The 21964-nt window shown below is 49.7% G+C and overlaps 1 protein-coding gene across 4 annotated transcripts in view; it reads right to left on the reverse strand.

The window, feature by feature from the left end:
• DLG1 (discs large MAGUK scaffold protein 1) overlaps nucleotides 1–7910 on the reverse strand; it is a 187938-nt gene extending 180028 nt beyond the window's left edge. For all 4 annotated transcript variants that reach the window (XM_069024442.1, XM_069024441.1, XM_069024438.1 and 1 more), the window contains exon 1: nucleotides 7832–7910. In XM_069024442.1, coding sequence (XP_068880543.1) covers nucleotides 7832–7907 — 76 coding nt within the window. In that variant the 5' untranslated portion in view covers nucleotides 7908–7910. The remainder of the gene's footprint in view (nucleotides 1–7831) is intronic.
• Nucleotides 7911–21964: the final 14054 nt, after the last annotated feature.

Raw genomic sequence — 21964 nt, forward strand, 5'->3', positions numbered from 1 at the left:
CAGCAAAGCCTGGGGTAGCAATACTGGGACCACCACCATGCTCAGAGGAAGGAGAGCTGAGCTTTCCCCAGCCTTCCCTTGTGCTGCCCACACTAGGTTTCTTCAGCTCTTGATGGCACAGGGCATAAATAGAGAGGATGCATTCAGTTTATGAAGCTGATGAGAGATTATCCACAGGGTCTGAGCACCAGGACATTTTGCTATTGCAGTGGGGCAGCTCACCGGAGGAAGCTCTGGTCACCAGCTGTGTATGCCTGTAGGATTTGACCCTCGGTTACTGTACACCTTCAAGCCCTTAAGTTCAAGCATGAGCCCCAAGCTGCATCCCCCCAAAGCCTCTCCACATCTGCCAGAGCTGTCTATTCCTGTGATACCACACAGCTTCAGCTCTCCCAGGCAAAAGAATGGAGCCACAGTGAAATCCACAGATGAATCCTGTTCCCAGTCTATAAACCCAGCAATCTAGGATAACTTTTCTACCTCCCAAATCCAGTCTCTTGGTAATGCCCCAGTTCCTGCAGGTTAACAGTCTCCACCCCTCATGGTCACAGTGAACAGCTGGGGAAACAACAGTTTTGGAAAGGATGCAGCAGTGATCAGAAGAACCTGACAGGGACACTACAACCAGTGTTGATAAAGTGTTAGCTGCACAGCCAGGGACACATCAGAGGAGAGACACCACTGTCCCACCCATTGCTGCAGAGCAGCACCCACTCTTCAGGAGCAGGCCTTGTGTTCAAAGGCAGAGGGGAGCTCAGGAATGCTAAAAGGCTTCCACAGGGGAAAAAACCCACAAACTATCTGCATTTCTGTAGTGTACTTGTTGCTGCCTGTCATGGATCAAGGAGGGTCCCACCTGCTCCATCTGGCCTCCCTGGGGACAGGATTGGAGGAGGGGAAGATGAGCACTATTGCAGCAACAGCAAGCAACCAAAGCTATCTGGCCCCCTGCTCCTGAACCTTTCTCAAAAGCGAGGGCAGGGAGAAACTGGAAATTACAGTTCTGGTGCTAAATCCATGATGAGGTTTCTTTCACTTAGAGTAGCAATCATATAAACACTTCTCAGAAGAGAATAATTTGCTATTCTTTTCAGGAGCCAGTAGGGAGATGCACGTGCAGCATTTGGGGCAGAGCAAGGGTTTGTCCTGGGTCATCATCCTCCCCCTGCAAGCACTGCAGCATTTCTCTGTTCTGCTGCCCATTAATTCCCTGCATCACTTGCCTTGCACTCAGTAGAAATGACCTCAACAGAGGCCTCTGGAAACATCTGGGTGGCAAACTGACACGTTTGTTCTTTTCGGTGAAAGAACAATCTTGAGCAATAATAAACACTCACTTTAATAGAGAAGTTTAGTTTTATATTCATGTCTCCTCTAGTCATTGTATTCACAGAATTCCATATTTCAAAGCATCTCTGTTCTATTTCCCTTCTTGTGTACTTACTTCAACAGTGGTTATAACTCACTGCAGTGCCAGCTGAATTAACATCAAAATGTTTGCACAGAGTCAAAATACCAAGTCTCCTGGAGAACCAGAAAAATATTCAAATAGGTGATTTTGTCAAGTGACCTATTTCTCTAGTGAGAAATTTTCGTGATGCGGAAAGTTATTAAAAACAAGTTTTCATATGTAAATTCACATTAATAACTCTGAGTTGTACCCCTAATTCTCTTTTCAATTTTTGTCTGAAGCAGCAATTCCTTGGCATAATCAGTACAACTTGATTCTGATCTGTCATCTATGTGAGAAGGGAACAGGTAGAGAAACAGCTTTGAATTGAATCACCAAAAGCTTCCTGATTTACTTCCTACCAGAAACACAAAGCAAAACCAAGGACCTCATGAGGACATGCAATAGCTTTTCTACCAGTTGACTTCAAAAAACACAACAGGGTCATATTGGTTCAGTGGGACCACTCTTAAAAGTAGCACCTAGAAAATACACTTTAAGTACATTGTAATAATACGTGAAACATGAGTCAGTGTACCAAGCAGTAAAAAAACCTCAAAACAACCAGCTTTAAAGCCAACAGGAGCTAAGGGGCTCATCATCTCTGAAGATGGATGCTTTTTGAGACCACCAAGCAGGTATACAAAGCTAGTTGGAGACCCAGCTTAGAAGATTGTGCCAATTGGCACAGTCTCTAACCAGATAAATCTGAGTCAAGACTTTGCTTCACCCATTAGTCAGCTTAACCTAGTCTTTTTTCAGGCTAAAACATCTTCCCCATCCAGCCTTGTCTCTTCAGCACCAGCAGCAGCAGCAGATTGTACACCTGCATTCCTACAGCAGCATAATTTCTGTGTTTACTTCCCACCTCAGCCCCCTTCCCCTCTGACTTCCAGGTTAGAGGGGCTTCTTCTAAAGTCAGAGTATCTAACAAGGGTTTCCTTTATTGTAAATCCATAAGTATCACATCTCTTCTCTGGAAGCAAAGAGGTGGGGACAGATCATCCAACAAAATGTCCTGGTACAAGACCATCAGCATTCCTGCTCCTGCAATTTGACTTTCTGATCCTGTGTCTTAAAACTGTTTTCCACATGACATGCATTTGCTGAACTGCTGTACATTGTAGGTAAAACAGGCTTACTCAGCCTGAACACAGAAAGTAGATGTAGAATTATCTATTAGAAATCTCTGACATGGATTCTTCATGGAAAATGACTTTATGCAATCCACACTAAGGGCTTTTTTCTGGGTTGCCCAATCCATAGCCCATAGTATAATCCCCTGGCTGAAAAATAAAGTCAGCAAAAATTCATATATACAATATTATCTTATTCTTACTCATAATGAAATTTGTTTGCTGCTATACCTGTGCATATTTGTGCAGATACCAACACATTCCTCCAGGTATTAATACACAGAGGAGCAACTGGGGTGTTGTAAAGAATTTTCACAAAGGTGAGTCTGTGTTGGAGTCAGAAGGGTTTTCCAGGGTTAGGTTTGAATAGAATCTTCCAGACTGCAAGTCAGTTACCTTTATTTTCTGCCTGTCTATGGCCATACAGCTGTGCTGCCTGCAGGACACTCAGCAATGCCCCGGGCACAGCAGCAATTGCTGTGCTGATGGAAGGACAGATCTTGCTGCTTATCAGTGCCTGTGGTCATGCTGCAGGTCAGGGCAGCCCCTGGACTATGGCATGCTGTCCCCAGGTGCCCAGCAGGACAGGGCTGCCTCCATCAGCTGTGGCAGGAGACTGATGTCAGTACTCTGAGCCTGGCACCACAAATAGGGGGAATAAGGAGTATCATCACAGGAACTAGAAGTAGGTAGAAAGAGAAGCTTTGTGTGGGTGGTGAGAGAGAAAAGAGGCAGATTAAGGAGACAAGGATCAGAATCTGCAAATCACGCAAAACCAGTTCTGTGTCAAGCAGGGAATAATTAACTTGCTCTTTTTTTACTCCAGACAAGCAGCACTGGTGTTGATTTGGAAAATCCCTTTCCAACACCAGGTGAAACTGGACACCCTTCAGGATGTTTTGCTTTGAATTTTCAGTGCTTTTAATGCAAAGTTTTGCTACTCACTCTATATTAATATGGCACTGCAGAGGGATGGTAGGTGCTGCCTCCATAGCAAATCCAAACCTTCTGGCAAAAACAGAAGGCCTTGGAGAGGGTCAGTGCCATGGTTCAAGTCAGTTCTAGAGATGGACACTGGCCCCAATGACATCCAGGGCTGTTCTGCAAGTTTAAGAATGCAAGGGAGTTATTCCCAAGAAAATTTTTAGTATAAAGATTTAGAATTCCTGCTACCTTATTCATTCCTTGGATTTTTCTTCCACACACGTCTTTTGAACTATTACATCTGTGCAACTTTGAGGTGGAATCCAGGAACCAGATATGAGGGAGGGAAATATCAGGAGCAAACACCTGCCACGGCAAAGTACAAACTAAACCCAGCCTGTTGGCAGGTGAGGTCCCCTTTTATGGACCAACACAGACCTGTTATTTCTGCATTACTGCCGAGGGCTCTTTCTTGGTAAGATGAGGCATTCTCTGAAGATGTAGTTACACCCCACAAGAACACTGTCAGTGCAGGCTGGAGTGTTGTGCAAACCATACCTGCCCTTTATGAGCTTGGCCCTGCGAGGCCATGGCCAGGCTGCATCCATCTGTGTTCTGCCGGCTACAGCACTGAGGAGGAGAGTTAGCTTTGTTCATCAAGTTGTAAAACAAGATTTCAGTGTTAGGAAGCAGAAGTCCCAGGCCTGCACCTTACAGTGCACATTGCCAGCATCAGATCTGAGCACACCACTTGGCTGCTGGGGCAGCCCCATCCTGCCTGGGCACTGTGCCTGTTCCCACACCACCACGACAAGCAAGCAGCAGCTCTTTGCTCTTTATACCTGCAGCACAAGGATCCCAGTTTCTGCAGGGCTTCTGTTCAGGGCATGTGGAAAGTAGGAAAGCGTCCCAGGCATAAATAGGCACAAAAAGGATTAGAGGACTTGATTATGTGATCTCTGCAGAAGGCAAAATCCAGGAGCCTTTCCACTCTGCCCTGTGGGCTAGGAGTGGAGGTGGAATGACTCTTTGCATGTTGTTACACACCAGAGGGGACAGAATCATCCTGCATTTAGAAAAAGCAAAGATATTCAGAGCTGTTTTGAGAACTAAATTGTTCCAACTCAGGGAAGGAAAGAAAAAAAAGCCAAACCAGAAAAACCCCACAGGCAGCCATTATTCTGTCTGCACAGGACTTATTTAATAATCCAGTGTCTGCAAACCATAAGTTGAAAATTTTCCCTGTCACACAGCATGCCAGACCACAGCTGCATAAAACAGAGAAAACCTGTTATAAGTGGCCGGAGACATTGGAAAACTGTGGAAATATTGCCTCAGGCTGCACAGCCCTTTCCTGTGGAAAGAATATTCTGCAATTGTCTGTTCCTTGCTGACAACTAGCACTCATACATTCTGGGTTTCACCAAAACAGCTGTTCAAAACTCTGAATTGCAAGTAGAGAAAATTTTCTTGCTCATTATTCTGATTTATTCATCTCTCCCACATGACACATCAGACACTGAAGAGAATGAAAACTCAAAAGCATGGAAAAAAAATGAGTGTGCAGGAAGAGGATGCCACATGTCACAGAGGCACTATCACTGGATTCTCCACATAATAGATTTTGACTAGCATATGTCAGCTGATGCTAGAACAATTTTGTCACTATTACATCAATACTTATTCTTTAAGCAAAGCAGCACTCATATATCTTTTTTCTCAATAGCTTCTAAGACATCAAGTGAATGAGCACTTATATGTAACTAAGTCTCAGAGTGCAAAATCCTAAAAAACTGCCAAGTTTAAGCCTCCATGCAGTGCTCTGCTCAGCCCTCCCTCCTTCCCAGGCTGCTCCTTTTGGGGCTTTAACCCAGCACCTCCTCCAGTGAAGCTGCCCCTCTCCTGCCTCACAGCCCCACCTGTGATGATCTGTCACACCCAGTCTCTGCTCTGGTCATAAGCTGATGTTTGTCAGCTCCTTCTGAATTTTGAGCTGCCAGCAAGGGTGCTGAGGAGCTCCTGGGCACACATGGCATGGGATTGCCTTGCAGTAAAAAATTACCCCTGCACCTTGACTGCAGTCAAAATAAGTGCAGTTTTCCCCCTGGGTTCCCAAGACACACCGAGGAGGATGTAAGCACCAATGGTTTTCACAAGAAGGTTTCTGGTGGCAGGTTACAGTGGTCAATATGGAAAGACTTCAGGACCAAAGAGAAAAAAAAACTACCAAGGGCTTTAAAGGGCAGAACTATTTCCAGAGCATATCCTAGCCACTCTTTCCATGTGCTTTGCTTGTCAGATCAGAGCAAGATTAAAGCAGCAGAGTTGGAAAAAGCAGCAGGGGACCAGAGCTAATGAGAGTCTGATTAACTGAGCTGGGAGGTGATGGCTAACCTGAAAGTAAGAAAGCATTTTGAAGGGTGAGAGCTGTATCAAAGACAAAACAGTAACAGGACACGTGGGAGTCTTCACCAGGGCAGGAAAAAGAACGGAACAAAAAACTGTGCAGAAGGTAACACCTGTGACACCTCATGGCGGTTGCACAACAAGCCACCCACTACAATATACCCTCAGGAGAGCTCTTATGCTGCCATCAGGGATGGGTTCTCCTGCTTGCAGGACAGCATCTACAGCAACGTAGGACTACAGAGACAAAGAGCAAGGTCATTTGACAGCAACTTATGTCAGCAAAATCTGATTAAAGTTGCTGTTTTCATAAGTCCATTGCTATACAGTGTAGATTTGCAGAATTACTAATTTTGTCATTATGTTGAACCCCAGTTCTGTTCTCCCATCCTTCTTGCTGTCAGCCTAGCATGCTCCTGTGAGCCAGACTTCTGATGGAGCCACAGTGGAGCCCCAGACCTGGGGCATTGCCCCCCCATCACTAACACAGACCAGTGCTTCACACCTGGGCAGCAGCAGCATTTACAACATCCGAGAGCTTTCAAACACTTCAGCAAAAACCAGCCTTATACAACTCATCAGAAATTGAAACATAAGTCCACAGAGTGCAGAGAAATCACAAAGACCTAGAGATTTTGATTAAAATGTTTAAAAAAGGGAACACTCACTAGTGTGGGCTGCCAAAGGGATGAGCTCCTGCCCGGTTCAGGAGCTGCCAGGACCAGCCTGGCTATTGCCCAGCAATAAAACACAGCATAGCCCAGACCCCTTCCTACAGCTTCTCACTTTATCTCTGCCCAGCAAACATCCACCCACAGACCTGCCCTTATCCAGCTAATTCACAGGTCACAGTCAGTCCATGCCCAAGCCAGCTGCAGCACAGAGCTGGGCCACCACCGTCCTGCTCCCCAGGACAAGAGGGGAACCTCTTGCTTTCTCAGGCAAGGCAGGCTCCTGGCAAAGCAACAGGAGCAGGGAAAATTCAGAGTAACGCAGATGAGAGGAAACCTCTTACACAGCAGAATTGCAAGCAGCTCCAGACCACAGACAGGTCACAGCACCACCAGCAGCCAAGCAGCTCTATGCTGCACAGCCCAGGGAAGGCTGAACCTAAACACAGAGAAAAACAGACTTGCTGGTAGCACAAGAAAATCCACACAGCCTCTTCCAGCTCATGGCGGGGGGGGGAGCCCTGAGAAGCTGCACAGCCCAGGGCCAGATGGAGAAGTGGAGCAGTGGAGAGTGACAGTTAATCAGTAAATAACACTGTGATTTTTGGCCGTGAAAATGAATGAGAGCAAGGAAAAAAGTGAGGGTATGCCACACTGATGCTAGGGCAGAACTAGAAGTCTTCCAAGGCCACAAGAAGGAAGCAGTTTAAATTACTTTTCTCTAAAACAATAGTGGTATATGTAGGAAACAGCACAGGCAGCTGCTAGGAATAAGCAGTTAAGCAAGGAGATGATCACACTGGAGGTAAAAGGAATGTACAATCTCCCAGCTCATAGCTTAGGAGACTCTGAGGAAGCAGGTAACATTCAGAGAACAAAACAGCCAAACCCATCCCTAAATATGGAACAGGGAAAATGCTTTCTAGAGAGGCAGAAAACTTATTTCAGAGTTCTTGCAACATCAGAGGACAAACCAAAATCTGCTGAATTTGAAAGCAAAACTGGGGTTTAAGTGTCTTTTACCATCATCCGGGACACAAGAGGAGATAAATCAAATAACAAGGTCTAAAATGAATTTGCTCATGCAGGAGATCTGTATTGATAGTGTTTGAAGGACAACCTTACATTAGTTGCACAAAAGCACTGGTTCTGCGGTCAGAAAGTTTTTGCCACATCTCCATTACACAAAGATGAGGCAACTCCCCCTCCAGCTGTTGCAGAGCCCGCTCTCCCATGGTACTTACAGCACAGCATGATGCTGCTGCCAATCCACCACATAGGCACACACACAGCAAACCAGGAGTCCAGATAAAACCCCATTAATCTCATATCCTCACTTATAAAAAAGCAGAGGAGAGCAGAAGTGATTATATATTAAGGGTAACCTGAGGAGCTGGGAGTGAGAGCAGCTGCCTAGGCTGTTGCTGCCACAGGAATAAATTGATATCAGCTGGCCACAATTAAAGTTTGGGCTGTGATACTTTTCTTCTAAAACAAGGTTTCTAGCCATCAGAACCGTGGGTGTCTGCAGCAGCTTCCACATGGGAAGAGTGCAGTCCCACTGTTTATGAAGGCGATTACATCAGCTGGTTGCTTGAGATAATAAGCAATCAGATTTGAAGATCCATGAATTTCCTCCTGACCTATTTTCTGTGATCCAAGGAGAGGGTGATTTTGTCTTCCCATTCAGAACTGCCTATTTCAGAGAACACCTGCAAAGAGACCAAAGCAACCTCCCCATCAGCAAAGGCACTTGTGCAGGCTCCTAGACTGGAACTAGGGCTGTGCAAAAGTGGTGCAGAAAGTCCTGAGCAGCACTTGGCAGGTGCCAGGTATGTAGGAAGGGAGACCTCTATCCTTCCCATGGTTTCTGCTCATGGAAAGCATAAAAACCTCATGCTCAGTGTGAATCACTTATTACTGATGCTGCAGAGCCCTAGACAAAACAGACAAGACAATGGACAAGACAACCAAACATCTGCTTGTACCCATGTGATATGCGACACCAGGGCTGCGTGTTCTAACATCTTAATGGTGTGAAACCAGAGCAAAACCACATGGTGAACAGTTAAAAGGTATTTTTATCTTGTATCCATGGCTCTTGCTGTGTACAGGAGGAATCTGTAAGTCCCTAGCAATTAGGGAAAACACACTTGAATTAAAGAGCCATTTTGGTTTTAATTTTTAGATTTCAGGTTTAATTGAGAGGTAAGTGTTGACCTTCTGTGCACTCTGCATCTCACTGTGCCTGTTGGACCTGACAATGAGCCTGATGCTTTATTTCATACTCATACACAGTCCTGGCCAAGGCAAACTTGGGGTGCTGCTGTCACTGGGCTGAACCAGGTGGTCAGGAGGGGAAAAGATTCCATGGTGGGGTCTCAGCACTGCCCAAAATAGTTCATTTCTCCTCCTTGCCCGGACAGATGACGGGGACTGCCTTCCTCGTGGTTGTTTTGATATGAACAGGCAACAAATTATTTTTGTTTTGCCAAAATAAAACCTCTTCTTTGAAGCTATTGTAAGGGTGGCTGTGATCAAAGGTGACTGCGAATGGTGCTGGTGGAAACAGCCATCAGCAGTTTGCGTGACCCAGGGATGGTGTAGACTAGGGAGAAGATGAAGAAGATCCCGTAGCACCTCCTGTGGTCTATTGTTCAGGACTTCAAAGAGCCCAGAATCTGTAGCCACAGCTAATAGCTGTTATCTTCCAGCAGCAGTAATTAGGAACTAAAGGAGACTCTGAGACACTGGCTATAAAGAACCAATAAAGCTACACCTTTTCTGCTTCATTTACTTGATTACTCCTGTTTTCATTATATCCACTCCTCTAGGATGTGGCTTTTAATCCTCCAAACTGATCTATCCCTATGAATATTCACTGTCAATGATACCCATATTGCTGCTGTCTGAATATCCTGAAGCTGCTATCAGTCACGCATTAATCTGACACACAGGTCCTTGGGCTTCATCTAAATTGCAAGTGCAAAATGAGCAAAATGTAAATAACTGGGAGAAGAAAATGCTAAAGTCAGTAAAAGATGATTTATGGTTTGTCAGTTCAGCTTCATACTAATTTTGCCATGCTGGATTTTGGAGTAGTAACTCATCAAGGCAGCATTTGTTTTAAGTCCACATATTACTTACTCAAGAACCTATAAATGTCACGTGTATGTTAAGCAAAGGGATGTGGAAACGGTGACTCGGACTGGCAGTGCATCTCCCCAGGGTGTGCCAAGGGGAGGGTAAATGTCCAGCAGAGTTTGCAAACACGCCTCCTGCATATCCCCACATTTACTGACACTTGGTTCAAGGAATTCCTAATGAAGCTTATTTAAGAGTTCTTGCAGGGGTTGTATCTGATTTAGTGACCATCAGGTATTATCTTCTGTTAATACAATGAATCATTTTTTGAATCCTTGTAAAATTTCCATAGCCTCTCCGCCATGCAACAGACAACAACTTAACTACAAATTTTGTAAAGGAGTTTTTCCTCATTTGTTGTGGTGAACATATTTCTGCTAGTTTCACTGATGCCCCCAAACCTCGTTTGACAAGAGGCAGAGGATAATCGCTCCGTGTTTGTCACAGCACTCAGGCCTTAGCAGACTTCATTGATTTTGCAGTCTGTCGAACTGCCCAAACCCCAGGTCCCACTCACAGCGCGAGTCTGTGCCGTGACCCAGCAAGTCCCGGCATGAAGGGGATCTGGTGCGTGTCTCCAGGGTGCTGGGTGACACACACAGCTCCAGGAACTTGCTGGTGGCTCCGCAGGAACGCCTGGCGTGGCACTCCCGGGCTGCCTCAGCACAGCGCTCCTCAGTCTGCACGCCCTGACCGAGCCGGCCCTGTCCCTTCTAAGAGCTGGCCCAGCTCCAGCCCTTGCGTGCCTTGAGCTGCTCCTGGGACTGGCAGTGCAGCAACAGCGTCCCTGAGCAGGAGAGGGGCTGGCTGTTCGCACAGCAAGGTGCCCGCCGTGCAGGGCAGGCTGAGAACCAGAGGGTGTTCCTGGAGCAGGAACATCACTCATCGCTATTTTACACAACATTGTTCATATTTCTTCTTCTACAATGAGAAGGGCAAGAACACTTTTGTCATCAGCTGGTGGGGAGAAACAATAGCTCTGCTCGAGCTGTCACCACCCCGCAGGGGCTGAATCACCGTCACAAGGCGAATCAGCCTCTCGCCTGTTGCTCAGCTCCTTCATCGCAGTGACTCATTCTGGAACAGGGACGGGAGCGAAAGGCGGATGCTGCAACCTCCTCCCCCTACACCAAACCGTGAACCAAACAGGAATCTGTAGCTGGGATCATCTCGGGACAGGCGAGGAGGGCCCGGGAAGCAGCGAGGGGCTCGGAGGGCAAAGGCAGAGCCGGCGCAGGGCGGAGAACGCAGCAGCCGCTGCCCTCGCCTCGGGCACGCAGATTTCTGCTGCTTCTGCAGCCCCTCGGGGGCTGGCTTCCTCCTTGCTAAATCCATCACCCCATACAAGTATGAGATCCTGTCTTGCCTTGCTCAGCAAAGGTTCCTCATAAGCAGCAACATTTCTTCTGCCTTCCCTCGGTGGAGAAAGGGAGATTGATTGGTTTCCTGTACCCGGGGTCAGCAGGGCACCCGAGCCTGAGGGATGCTCCGCTGCGCAGACCACTTCAAATGGTTTTAAACGGGCGCCACGAGGAGAAGACCTATCCTGGTCTAACACAGCTCTCACAGCTCATTCTGGAGGACAGACATGTCAGCCTCTGCACCTGAAGGGAGGCAAGCCCCGTGTGTACCTCTGAGCTGTTGGCGCCCGGGCTGAACCCCGAACTCAGCCTCGCGCGTCATCCCTGGGCACATCCATCCACCCACAGAGCCGGAGAGGCGGCATCTCACCTGCCGCGTGATGCATTGTAAAACGAGTGCTGCTGATTTCAAGTTAGGAAAGCTCAAAACAGCCTGGAAACGCGTCTCCAGGAAAAGGGTACCATATGCGCCTGCCAAGCGGGGCGGCTCTCGCCGCCGCAGTGAGGCTCCTCTCGTTACTCATCGGCAGTGAAACGCACTGCCAGGCGGGTGGCGAAGAGACGACGCGTTACCAAGATTAGACACAAAATGTATTTTACAGGAGAGCTAAAACTAGTCTGAGGGTAATGAATTTTACAGCATGCTGCCTTTTGGAACATGCTAGAGGGCAATTCCTCCTTCCTCTGGCTTTGCCGTTCCAAGGGAGCCCCGAGATCGAGTTGCTGCAGGGACTGTGTGAGCACCTGGTCATCCCCAGGGTTCAGGTGAGCAAAAGCACCTCTTGCAACAGGGTGAGGAGGGTGCAGCCCTCTCTGCCCTGTGTTGAGGGGCAGCAGTACCTCCTCCCCCTGCCTGCCCCAATGGCACTCTGGCAGGGAACCCCTAAAACCAGCCCATGGGCTGTTTATCACTCACTGAGTGGATCACCCTGGCAGACGAATTCACTCTGGCTTAACTCTTCATGTTTGTGTCTCTCCTGTGTTGCTGCTTGCTTTCCCGGTCTCCACAGACACTCTTCCCCCGGGTTTCCTCACCTCCACCACCACCCACAGCACAGCTCTGCAATCCATGCCATGCCTTGTGGAGGCTCACAGGACAGTCGGCAAATGCCCTTTCCTGAGCACACGCAGCTGATGGAGGCAGCAGGTGCCATAAGCTGCTATGGGATAATTAATTGTTGAGGCAAGAATTATCTCACTGCTAACAAAAATGTTCAGGCAATTAAGCTTTAAGACATATTGGAGATACCAGCAGTGATTATAATTGTCAGACAAATATTTTATAGCAATAAATAACACATGAACACAGATTTTTATCAGGTGTTTTAAGCTTGGGCAAAAAGAAGGTATATTTGTTTTCCTACAAGCCTCCCCTCTGCAAAGGCAGTCAGTAAAGCCCATATACAAGCATTTGCTGGGAAGGAGAATCTCTTCAGCTTGCAGCCCCCGTGTAAGTTCCTCTGTGTATCACCCCGTCTTTAACCGTGCCTTTTGTGCCTAGAAATCACCTATGTTGTCATACAAACCATATAATGTAAGGCACAGGGGTTTCAGGTGTTACTGAGGAGCAGAGGGAGCCCTGAAGGCAGCATTTCCATTACAAACTGACTGTTCCATGGCTCATGCCATGTGCTGTGTGTGTCGGACCAGCAGGTGCAGAACAGTGCAGGACCCGGCTGCCGAAGCCAGGACACCCCATGGGTGCAAGGGCAGAGAGGAGCATCCCCAGTGGCCCAGCTGTTCCCCTGGCAGAGCCCAGGAGCTGGCACAGGGGCTGCAACACAGGCACTGCTGCTGGGAGGGGAGGGCTCAATGTGCTTCATCCAGGAAGGTTAGCTGTCATCACCCCTGTGGGGAAGCAGAGAGGGTCTAGGAGCTCCCTGAACACCTATAGGGTGAATGAATATGATGAGCTTTTCACCTGACTCTGCACAGCACAGCTGCTGCTGCAGGGAAAAGCTCAACGGCAAAGACTCTGCCGGGCAAGCAAGGATTCCCACTGCAGGATGGCAGGTATCACTGGAAAAGCCCGCAGCATGGCCCATGGTCACATGCCATGAGCTATAGAGCAGTCCTGCACCCTCTCAGAGTATTTTCTGAGGCACCCAGAGCAGTGGGAACCTCTCTGTGGCATTGTCAGCATCGTTGCAATGCTCCATCAGGGACTAGCACATTTATGAGGCCACCTGGCCCCGCTCCCTTGGGGATTGATGGCACCCACAGAGGCTGGTGAGTCATTAAGCCCAGGAGAAGCAGTTCTCCCACAGTAATTGCCTTCCCCTTGCACAGTAATGTCTGCAGATAGTACTGACAGCCTTCACTGTGGGGAGCCTCACAGTGTCAGAGTTAGAAAATGGTGTTTGTCTTCCTCCTGACCCTGGGCAGCCTTCAGATGCTCTGGGTTGCCAATTTTATCCCAATAAAATGGGCATGGTCAGAGATGTTATAGACAGACTGATAAATAAGCACAAATGACGGGGCTGCTGTTATACCAGAGGGTTATGTTGATGTTATGAACTGATGCTGAAGCTGGGACATGGTGATGGAGACAGTGGGTTCCCAGGCAGGACATTGGTGGTGCCCTTTGTGGATATGCACCCTGAGATACTTCATGTTGTTTTGGGATGTTTTTCCAAAGCTATTCATTGACAGTTCTTCCAACCTATTTCTAGTACAAACAAAATAAAATATGTTCTACACAAAAGACAGCTGCCACAATTTACAGCTACTGCAAGGCCCTGTGAGCCTTTGAGTACTAAGTGGGGCATTCTCAGCATTTCTGAAAGTTAGAAACAGTCTTGGATGGTGTAGAAAGTAGCAGGAGTCTGAGCAGGGAGCTCAGGAGAGCCCAAGATGCCTGAGCTGCAGCCCAGGGAGGAGAGTCACAGCAGGGTGAGGGCCAGAGGAAAGACAATGAGGGTTACAAATCAGAGGATGAGGGACGTCTGGGGCCCTGCACAGCCACTGCCTGCTGCAGAGCTGGAAGGTGCTGCAAATCCTGTGGGGCCCAGACACAGTCACATCTGAGCAAACTCCCGGTGAGAGCCTGCCTGGAGTAGCTGTCTCTGGAAACACCAGGATCCATCACAGCCCTGAGACCCTCAGTGCCCAAACATATGTCTGTCATGGCTCAGAAGACTGGGGAGCAGAGGACATGTCTGATGGCAGTGCCTGTGCCTGGAGGCTGAGCTGTGGGTCCCCACCTTAGCACAGCTCTGTGCCCTCCCTGACACAGCACATCCAATGAAAGGCAGCTGTGTATGTCACACAGATGAGACATTCCCTCTCTGAAATGCTCCATGACTGCAGCCCAGTCAGGCTTCCCCTCACCTCCCAGATGTTGCATGACCTCTAGAGCAACACCGTGCACCAAAACTGGTGCTTCTGTTCCCATCTGACAGGGAAGGGTTCTCCTATCTGGCACTTGTCTGTGTCCCCCAGCTGTAACAGTGTAATTAAAAACCCACCTCTCCCTGCAAACCAGGCACATCAGGAAATCCTGCTGGCAGAAGGGAGCAAGTTGGGTAGGTCTCTGTGCTCCCCAGGAAAGACAAGAAGCTCTGCTTGCCTCAGGGATGAGAAAGGGAGCATGGTAGGCACCAAATCCAGGCTCATGGGAGCAGACCCCCCCACACTGGGGATCTCTGGGAAGTCCAGCCTCCCCATCACCCATCTCTGGGGTCACTTTTCCCCAAAAAGATGAAAGACCTCCAGAATAATGCTTGGGACTCTTAGTTGCTTCCCCTGTGCCTGCTCAGGACTCATACAGACCTCTCTCCACAAGTAAAGGGCTGCAGATCTGCTCCTTGGGCCAGGAGCTGATGCTGCCAGCTGATCGCTTTGGCCGGAGAGCCTGGAGCTGCAAGGAGGGAAAAGCCACCAAACCCTCTGTGACTCACACCAAAACCATGCCGTCTGCATTTCCAGCCAGGCCTGTAATCAGGCTGCAAAAAGGCTGATCCTGAAGGGGTAGGAGGGTGACACATCTGCCTGTTAGAGGGGTCACAGCCCAAGCTGGGGGACCACAGGTTGTTCCGAGTGTGCAGACCCCCAGGCTGGGAGGAGCATCTCCAAGCAGCCATGCCTGCATTTCCCCCTGGATGCTCAGGGACTGCTGCAGATGCTTCAGTAGGTGTTGCCAATGCCAGCACTCATACTTCCTCCAAAATTAGGTCTTTTAAGGAATGTGATGTTTAAAAAATTCTGCTGTGGGGCTGCAATGTGTACTGGTACAGTTACAGCTGAAGACACATCCACCACCTGGTTACCAGCTGGCTAAAATCCAGCCCTGCCTTTTTGCTGTCAGAAATCCTCCAAAACAGTTTGTGGCCAAGCTAACAGCAGCACTGCCAAAGCAAAATCCCTGTCTGCCCTCTGCTCACTGCTGCAGTGCCTCAGGAGCTCCCATGTGCTCCCTGACCACTCGTGGGATCAAAGCTGCCAGCTCAGCTCAAAGCGCTGCCGAGAGTGGAGCCTAAAGAATGTTTCAGCCAAGCCCTAAAAAAATTTCATCTGCTTTTATCCTCACTGCAGTCTAACAGACATCCACAGGGTGCTGGGTAATTCCTGGTGGATTCCCTTTCTCTCTGTGGTATCAAACCACAATGAATCCTGTCAAAAAGCATATTGAAAGATCTCAGTGATCCTGGCAGTCCCATCTCCATGGCTGGGAGCTGGATGGCTGGGAGCTAGATGGCTGGGAGGGAGGCAACACCAGACTGGTGCTTTCCAGGAGCAGGAGCTCGGCCTGGTGGGCATCCCCTGGAGATGCCAGGCTGTATCATGTGTCCCACCTCCTCAGAGACCTGGCTATCAGCTGGGCTGAGAATTCAGGTGCATTTTTTCCATTTCTGGGATGGAGTTAGCATGCCTGGATGTGTTTTCTAAAGAATTACACAAGAGGGGGAGCAGCAGTCAGAAGATGCAGTCCTCTAGGGCCCCAACATTTCCTCGGAAGGGGAAAGAGAAACGCCTGATATTATTTTCAGACACCTGGACATTCTCCCACTCCTGCCTCCCTGGTGTGACCCCCTGTACATGCCAGGCCACACCACTGAGCCCAGCCTACAGACCTGTTTGCTCACAAGGAGCAGCATTAGCAGCAAACTCTCCATTCCAGGAACAGAGCAGCAAAGCAAAGCCTCAGGTGCTGCTGGGCAGAGCTGTGTCTAAGTGGGCACCCAGGGCCAGGTCAGCTCCTGCACACAGACCTCAGGGCAATGTGAGAAGCTCTGGCATGGGCCTTTGCTGGGAACGGAGCTGGTGACGCTCAGTGCCATGTGGGACATGTGGCATTCGCATGGGATGCATGTCCTGGGAGGGCATCACAGCCCAGACACTGGCACCTGAGCCCTTCTGCTCAGCACAGCTTGAGAGTGGCCACAGCTAGAGAAAATCCCCAAAAATTCATGTTTCTGCTGCTTCACGCTCCACTTAGAGGAATTTCTGAAGGATTTTGGCCTGGGTTTCTGTTATGTTACAAACCAGAGCACAAATGCAGTGGGTCAGAAAGCCACAAAGGCATCTGTGTGCAGGATGCTGCCATGAGTTAGAGGCTGGGAGTGAAGATTGTGGCACAGGGCCTGGGTGCAGCAGCCAGGGCCACAAAGGGCCTTTCAGGGTGGTGGCTGGGGCTCAGCCCCAGGGTGTGGTACCAGCCTGTGCCTGGCCAGCAGCACCGGTGCATAGCTCAGCTCTGTCTGTGCTTTGTGCCAACACTGAATCGTCTCTGGTGGATGTGTCACCCCTTGTTCTCATCTGCCAGGGCTGAAAGGGAACTTTTCAAGGCCTGGGGATGATTGTTCACCTCCACCCAGCACTCAGGATACCCAGCTGGGCCACAGCACTGATGGCAGGGGGCTGAAAGGACTCCAGGGAGTTCAATTCAGGGCAGGAACCTTGGGGACAGCCTGTCCTCCCAACCACCCTCCAGTGGCAGCCAGAGCAGGACACACACCCATCTGATGGCAGGATCCCTGTAATGTCCTCCAGATGCCACACTGTCCCCCACTGGCACCCCTGCCACATCCCTGTGTGCCCATCTCACCCTGCACCATCCCTGCACCCTGCTGCCCCACGAAACACTCACCCACACCTCCCAACAGCACCGAGTCTGCATGGGAAACTTGCTTTTAGAAACAATAGCAGAAAATAAAAGTCTACCAAGCTCCTGAGAGCCCGGGAGCCTCTTGCTGCCCCTCCACCCCAACTCACCCTGCCAAGCACTCATTAGTGCTACAACACAGCTGCAAGTGCATTGATATGGCTGATAATTAGCCCAAGGGATCTCCCAAGAGCTGAGAAACAAGGGAGGAGTTCAGAAGGACTCCAAGGATGAGGAGGAAGGGTTGCATCCCTGGGAATGCTGTCCAGGCAGTATCAATCCAAGCAGGGCTGGGCTGGGTTGTGCCAGTGTTTGGCCCCCTCTCTCCTGTGCAGAACCCAGGTTTCCAGGTAGGCCAGTGGTGCTCCTGGTGAAAAGTGCTGCTCCACAGCAGGTGAGCTCCTTGCTGAGGCATGCAGTGCTACAGGAAACTCCTGTAGACAGCACAGAGAGGTAGGGCTGTCCCAAAACATCAGCAAATCCCTGTCTCCATGGGGTGGAAGGTGATTCCCTCATCTGAAAATATTTCTGCCAAGCATAGCTAATCCCCACAGAGCAGGCTCGGAGAGGCAAGGAGCAGGGTGGCATCCAGAGGAGCTTCAGGGAAAGCATTGCCAGCCAGAGGAAAGCAGCTCGCTCTGCTCCTGCTGATCCAGCACCCTCTGCTGTGTGCCAGCACCCAGCCAGAGTCACACCCACTACAGCCACATCCACAGGCTACAGAGGGACAGCAGGGACCTCTGCACAGGGAGAAGCAGCTGGAGGGTCAAGAAGCAGAGGCAGGACAAAGAGGGAGCCTGTGACCTCCTGGTGCCACCAGGACCATTCCCAAGTGCAGCAGGCTGAGTGTGAGCAGTGTCAGCATGCCAGGAGCATCCCCATCAGAGCAGATCTCCCCTTGCCCCTGAGTGCTGCTCTTGCCCTGAGCAGGATCATGGGCTCTGTCCATTGCAGAGAGGGGTCAGACAGGCATTGCAGGGATGAATCCAGACCAGTGGGGCTGAAGAGCAGCATCCGCCATCCCCACTCCAGATGGAATGCACAGCTATAGGCAGGGCTGAAATGGAGTCCTGAGCCATGGTCAGCATGGGGAACCCCAGCTGGCACTGGCAAGGTCCTAATGACCCATCAGGGAGTAAGATCTTTCTCTGGTTTTAAACTTATGGCAGATTCAGAGATGAGACATCAAGAATAACCCAAATTTTTTACTTAACCAGTCTATAATTTTTCTGGTCTCTCCTTCAGCCCAGTTGCACTTTGATTCTCATGACAACAAATAGCCCAGTTTCACTGTGTAGTAGATTGGATCCTGATAAAGTTTCCCACAATACCTCCAAGATCTCAGATAGGGGAGGCACCAAATACTCACCCTGTTTTCATGGATACAACAGAAAGCTGCTGCTTTCTGTGCTAGTAATACCCATCTCTGGGTGGGCTGGCTCCGATGCTCTGGCAGCATTAAGACTCCTAAGGCCTGAAAAACTGTCTGGAAGTCTCTGTGGCAACGTGTTATCTCACAAGATTTATGGTTCATTCTGCTCCAGGCAAAGTCAGAAATATCACCACAGTGATCGCTCTGGATATTACTGCATTTTTAGGCTACTGCTCTGACATTCACAGCAGGGGAAGAAATGAGCATTTACACTTTCACCTCCAGCTCCAGCAAGGACCTTTCTGGGGGTTTGAGGTGTGGGTATTCAGAGACGAGGTGAGCAGGCTCCGGTTGCTTCCCAACTTGCAATTCTGGCTAGAAAATAAAATAAGGTTGTGCTCAAAGATGAATGCCTGCACAAGATCAGGAGGGGGATTTTAATTTTCTGTGTCCTCCTTGGACATAAAAGACTAAACTCATGGGACTAGACTGTTGGGAAAGACAAAACCTCTCTGCAGTGCCCCATTTGCTGATGGAGAGGTAAGCAGTGAGGGGAGCAAACACCCCAGGGACCAGCACACTGAAGCCTGTCAGACAAGCAAAGGGAGGACAGCCCAAAGTCCCTGGCAAGGCCTGCACCTGTCTAGGGTGGCTGCAGGGAGGCTGCAATTCCCAGAGGGCACAGCTCCTCAGCACCATAGATCCCAACTGGTTTGTGGGTGGGCTGACCTGCTTGCTGCCCAGCTGAGAAACCAGAGCACCCCTGCTTTGGGAGAGCTCTGTTTCCCCAGGACTCATGTGGGTGGTGAGGACAGGTCTCCCAAGCTTTTCTGCTGAAGATGTCCCACATCACACAAGTAATTGCACAACCTTGTGCTAGGGAAGGGAGGGATAGGATGACTGGAGGAGGCTGTAGCCAGGTCCACTCCCTCTTCCAGTTCATTATGGTGGCAGAGCCCCGGAAAGTACGAAACACTCATATGTGATCAGGGACAGATGCTGACAAAAAGGCATCTTCAAATAACCACAAACAAAACACTGTGTTAGCAAAAATTATTTTCAGATAACAACCTACATCTTAGTCAGACTCCTCACCCCTACGCTCCCCACACACCGCAGGGAGCTGCCTGCTGGCTGTGGAAGCAGAACAGCCTGATTTGTGGTTTTCAGGCAGCCCTGAGGTCCTGAGACCCTTTGGAAGGCAGAAAATGGTAGCCAGCTACCTCCACTGTCCCTCATTGGTTGCAGGAGAGCTGCAGGATGGCATCTGTGCCACTACATGTCCCTTTCTGCATGGTGGGCATGGCAGTCCCCAGAAACACAGACCAAGCTGGCACCGCCGTGTTTGCCATCACCACCCTCCCTGCTGGCAGGGGTGGTGCTGAGCCTGCTCCAGGCAGTCTGTCCCTGCAGCTGACAGAGTGGAGATGTGCTGCCCCATATGACTGCCAGCGTTGGGGCATATTCACAGCATCCCTTTCCCCCACCACCCAGCGAGGGTCATGATGCTCAGGTGATGGCTGGTGATAAGCAAGGGGTGGCCATCCGTGCGACTGGTGCACAGGCTGCTCCTGGCCTTGGCATCTCCTGCTTCTTGCACTCCTGCTCAGTGAGGAAGAATTCCCTGCTTGCTGCTTTGGTGGTACCAGGCCAGCACTTCCTCTTCTACAGGGAAGCATCAGTTTAAGTCCACAGCTGCATCACTGTTGGGAAAGCGGGGAGAGAAACCAGTGCTGTGATCCTGAGCGGTACCTTCCCAAGGAAGTGTCATCAGATCTGTGAGTTATGCTTACGATTCCTTTCTTGTTTTCTGGAAAGATACTTTCTTTTCAGAGCCACAGCCCCTGAAGTGCCAGCAGCTGCACATATGCCTTGAAGCAAGGCCCCCTTGGCTTCAGTCAAACCTCAGAACAGACAGGGATTTGACTTTGTAGCTCAGCGACTGAGCCACTTTTATGTTTAGTTGAGGACATATTTAATTGTTATATTTAATTCAGCTGGGGAAGACATCCTATGCTCTGCTGTTTAACAATGCCTGAACATGAGTGGTCCTTTCCGCTTCTCTGTTTCCAGAGCAGTCCTGTTTCCAAACTGCCACTCCAGGACCAGCCAGACCCACAGGGCTGAGACCCAGGAGGGAGCCTGGGCCAGACCTCTGCCAGGATGTGGGAGCTGAGACATGGACCTGGAGTAGGTCTCTTGAAGGTGTGCGAATTTCTGGTTGTGAGATGATCTCCTGGTTAACTGGGAAATCCCTGCACTTCATTCTGATAAGGTGGCAGTAAGGAGTCACTAAATGCTGGTACTCACCACCCCCATCATTGGGAGCAAAAAGTAGGTAGGACTTCTGAAGTGGGTAGGACTTCATGATTTCCACATTATGGCTCAGAACAAGATGTAACAGCTGTAGTTAAAATTACTCCATCTCTGCTACTTCCCACCACCCAAGGGAAAGTTATTTTTAATTCCAGGTTGCCTAAGGGATACTGCACAGTGAGATCTTTTGCATCATTGCCAAGGGTCTTTGCCTGGCAAGAAATCTAGGAAGAGAGAGCCCTTCCTGCAGCCAGCTGGGACTAGACTGGAGCCCAGGTGTGGGCATGCCTACGGAATGACCCCTCCAGGCTCCCCAGCTCCTCCTGAGCAAGCAGAAGCTGCCACTGAGGCAGCCTTGAAAATGCAGAGGACCAGGTGTCCGGCCAAGTCCTCTTTTGTTCTTCTCAGTTTTCAGATAAACTTGGGATGAAGCTATTCCAGGAGCTGCAGTGGCACTGTGCAGGCAGGACCTTGAGTGCTCTGAGTCAAAAGGACAGTCATGCAAACCCAGAGGGGATTAACTTTTAATGCGCTTCTCAGGGCAAACCCTGAAATTGGGGGATTGCCAAGATCCCAGCAGGAAAACTAGCCAGCTTGCTGCCCTCCTGACCACAAATCCGCTACCAAACTCTCCCAGTGTCAGGAAAACTCCCACAGAAATGTTGGAACAGCCATGGATGCACAGCAGCACTCCAGCCATTGCCTCCCCATCATATGAAACCACACAGCTCCCTGTTACTTGCACTGCAGGGTAGCAGGACTGTCACATCTTGTCCGGCCCTGGTGTGGTGGCACAGCTCCAGTTCCCTGAGGCCACCTCATGGTGCAGGAGTGCAGGAGCCTCCAGAAGAGATGCTGTGTAGACATCAGAGCAGTTATCCCTGCTCAGCTTTATCCTTCTGGCTGGGAATGAACACGGTGCTGTTGGAACACCTGCTAGGTTTGCTCCCAGGGGTCTCTGGGCTAAACTGAGATATCCTGGTTGTGCACTCAGTTTCCTCCATATCTAACATCACTGATGTCTGTATTAAAACCCAGCAGCAAAATTGGGAGGTAGCATCCCAGCTGGAATTACACGATT

Source organism: Aphelocoma coerulescens, chromosome 9, assembly GCF_041296385.1.
Source record: "Aphelocoma coerulescens isolate FSJ_1873_10779 chromosome 9, UR_Acoe_1.0, whole genome shotgun sequence".
Lineage (NCBI taxonomy): Eukaryota > Metazoa > Chordata > Aves > Passeriformes > Corvidae > Aphelocoma > Aphelocoma coerulescens.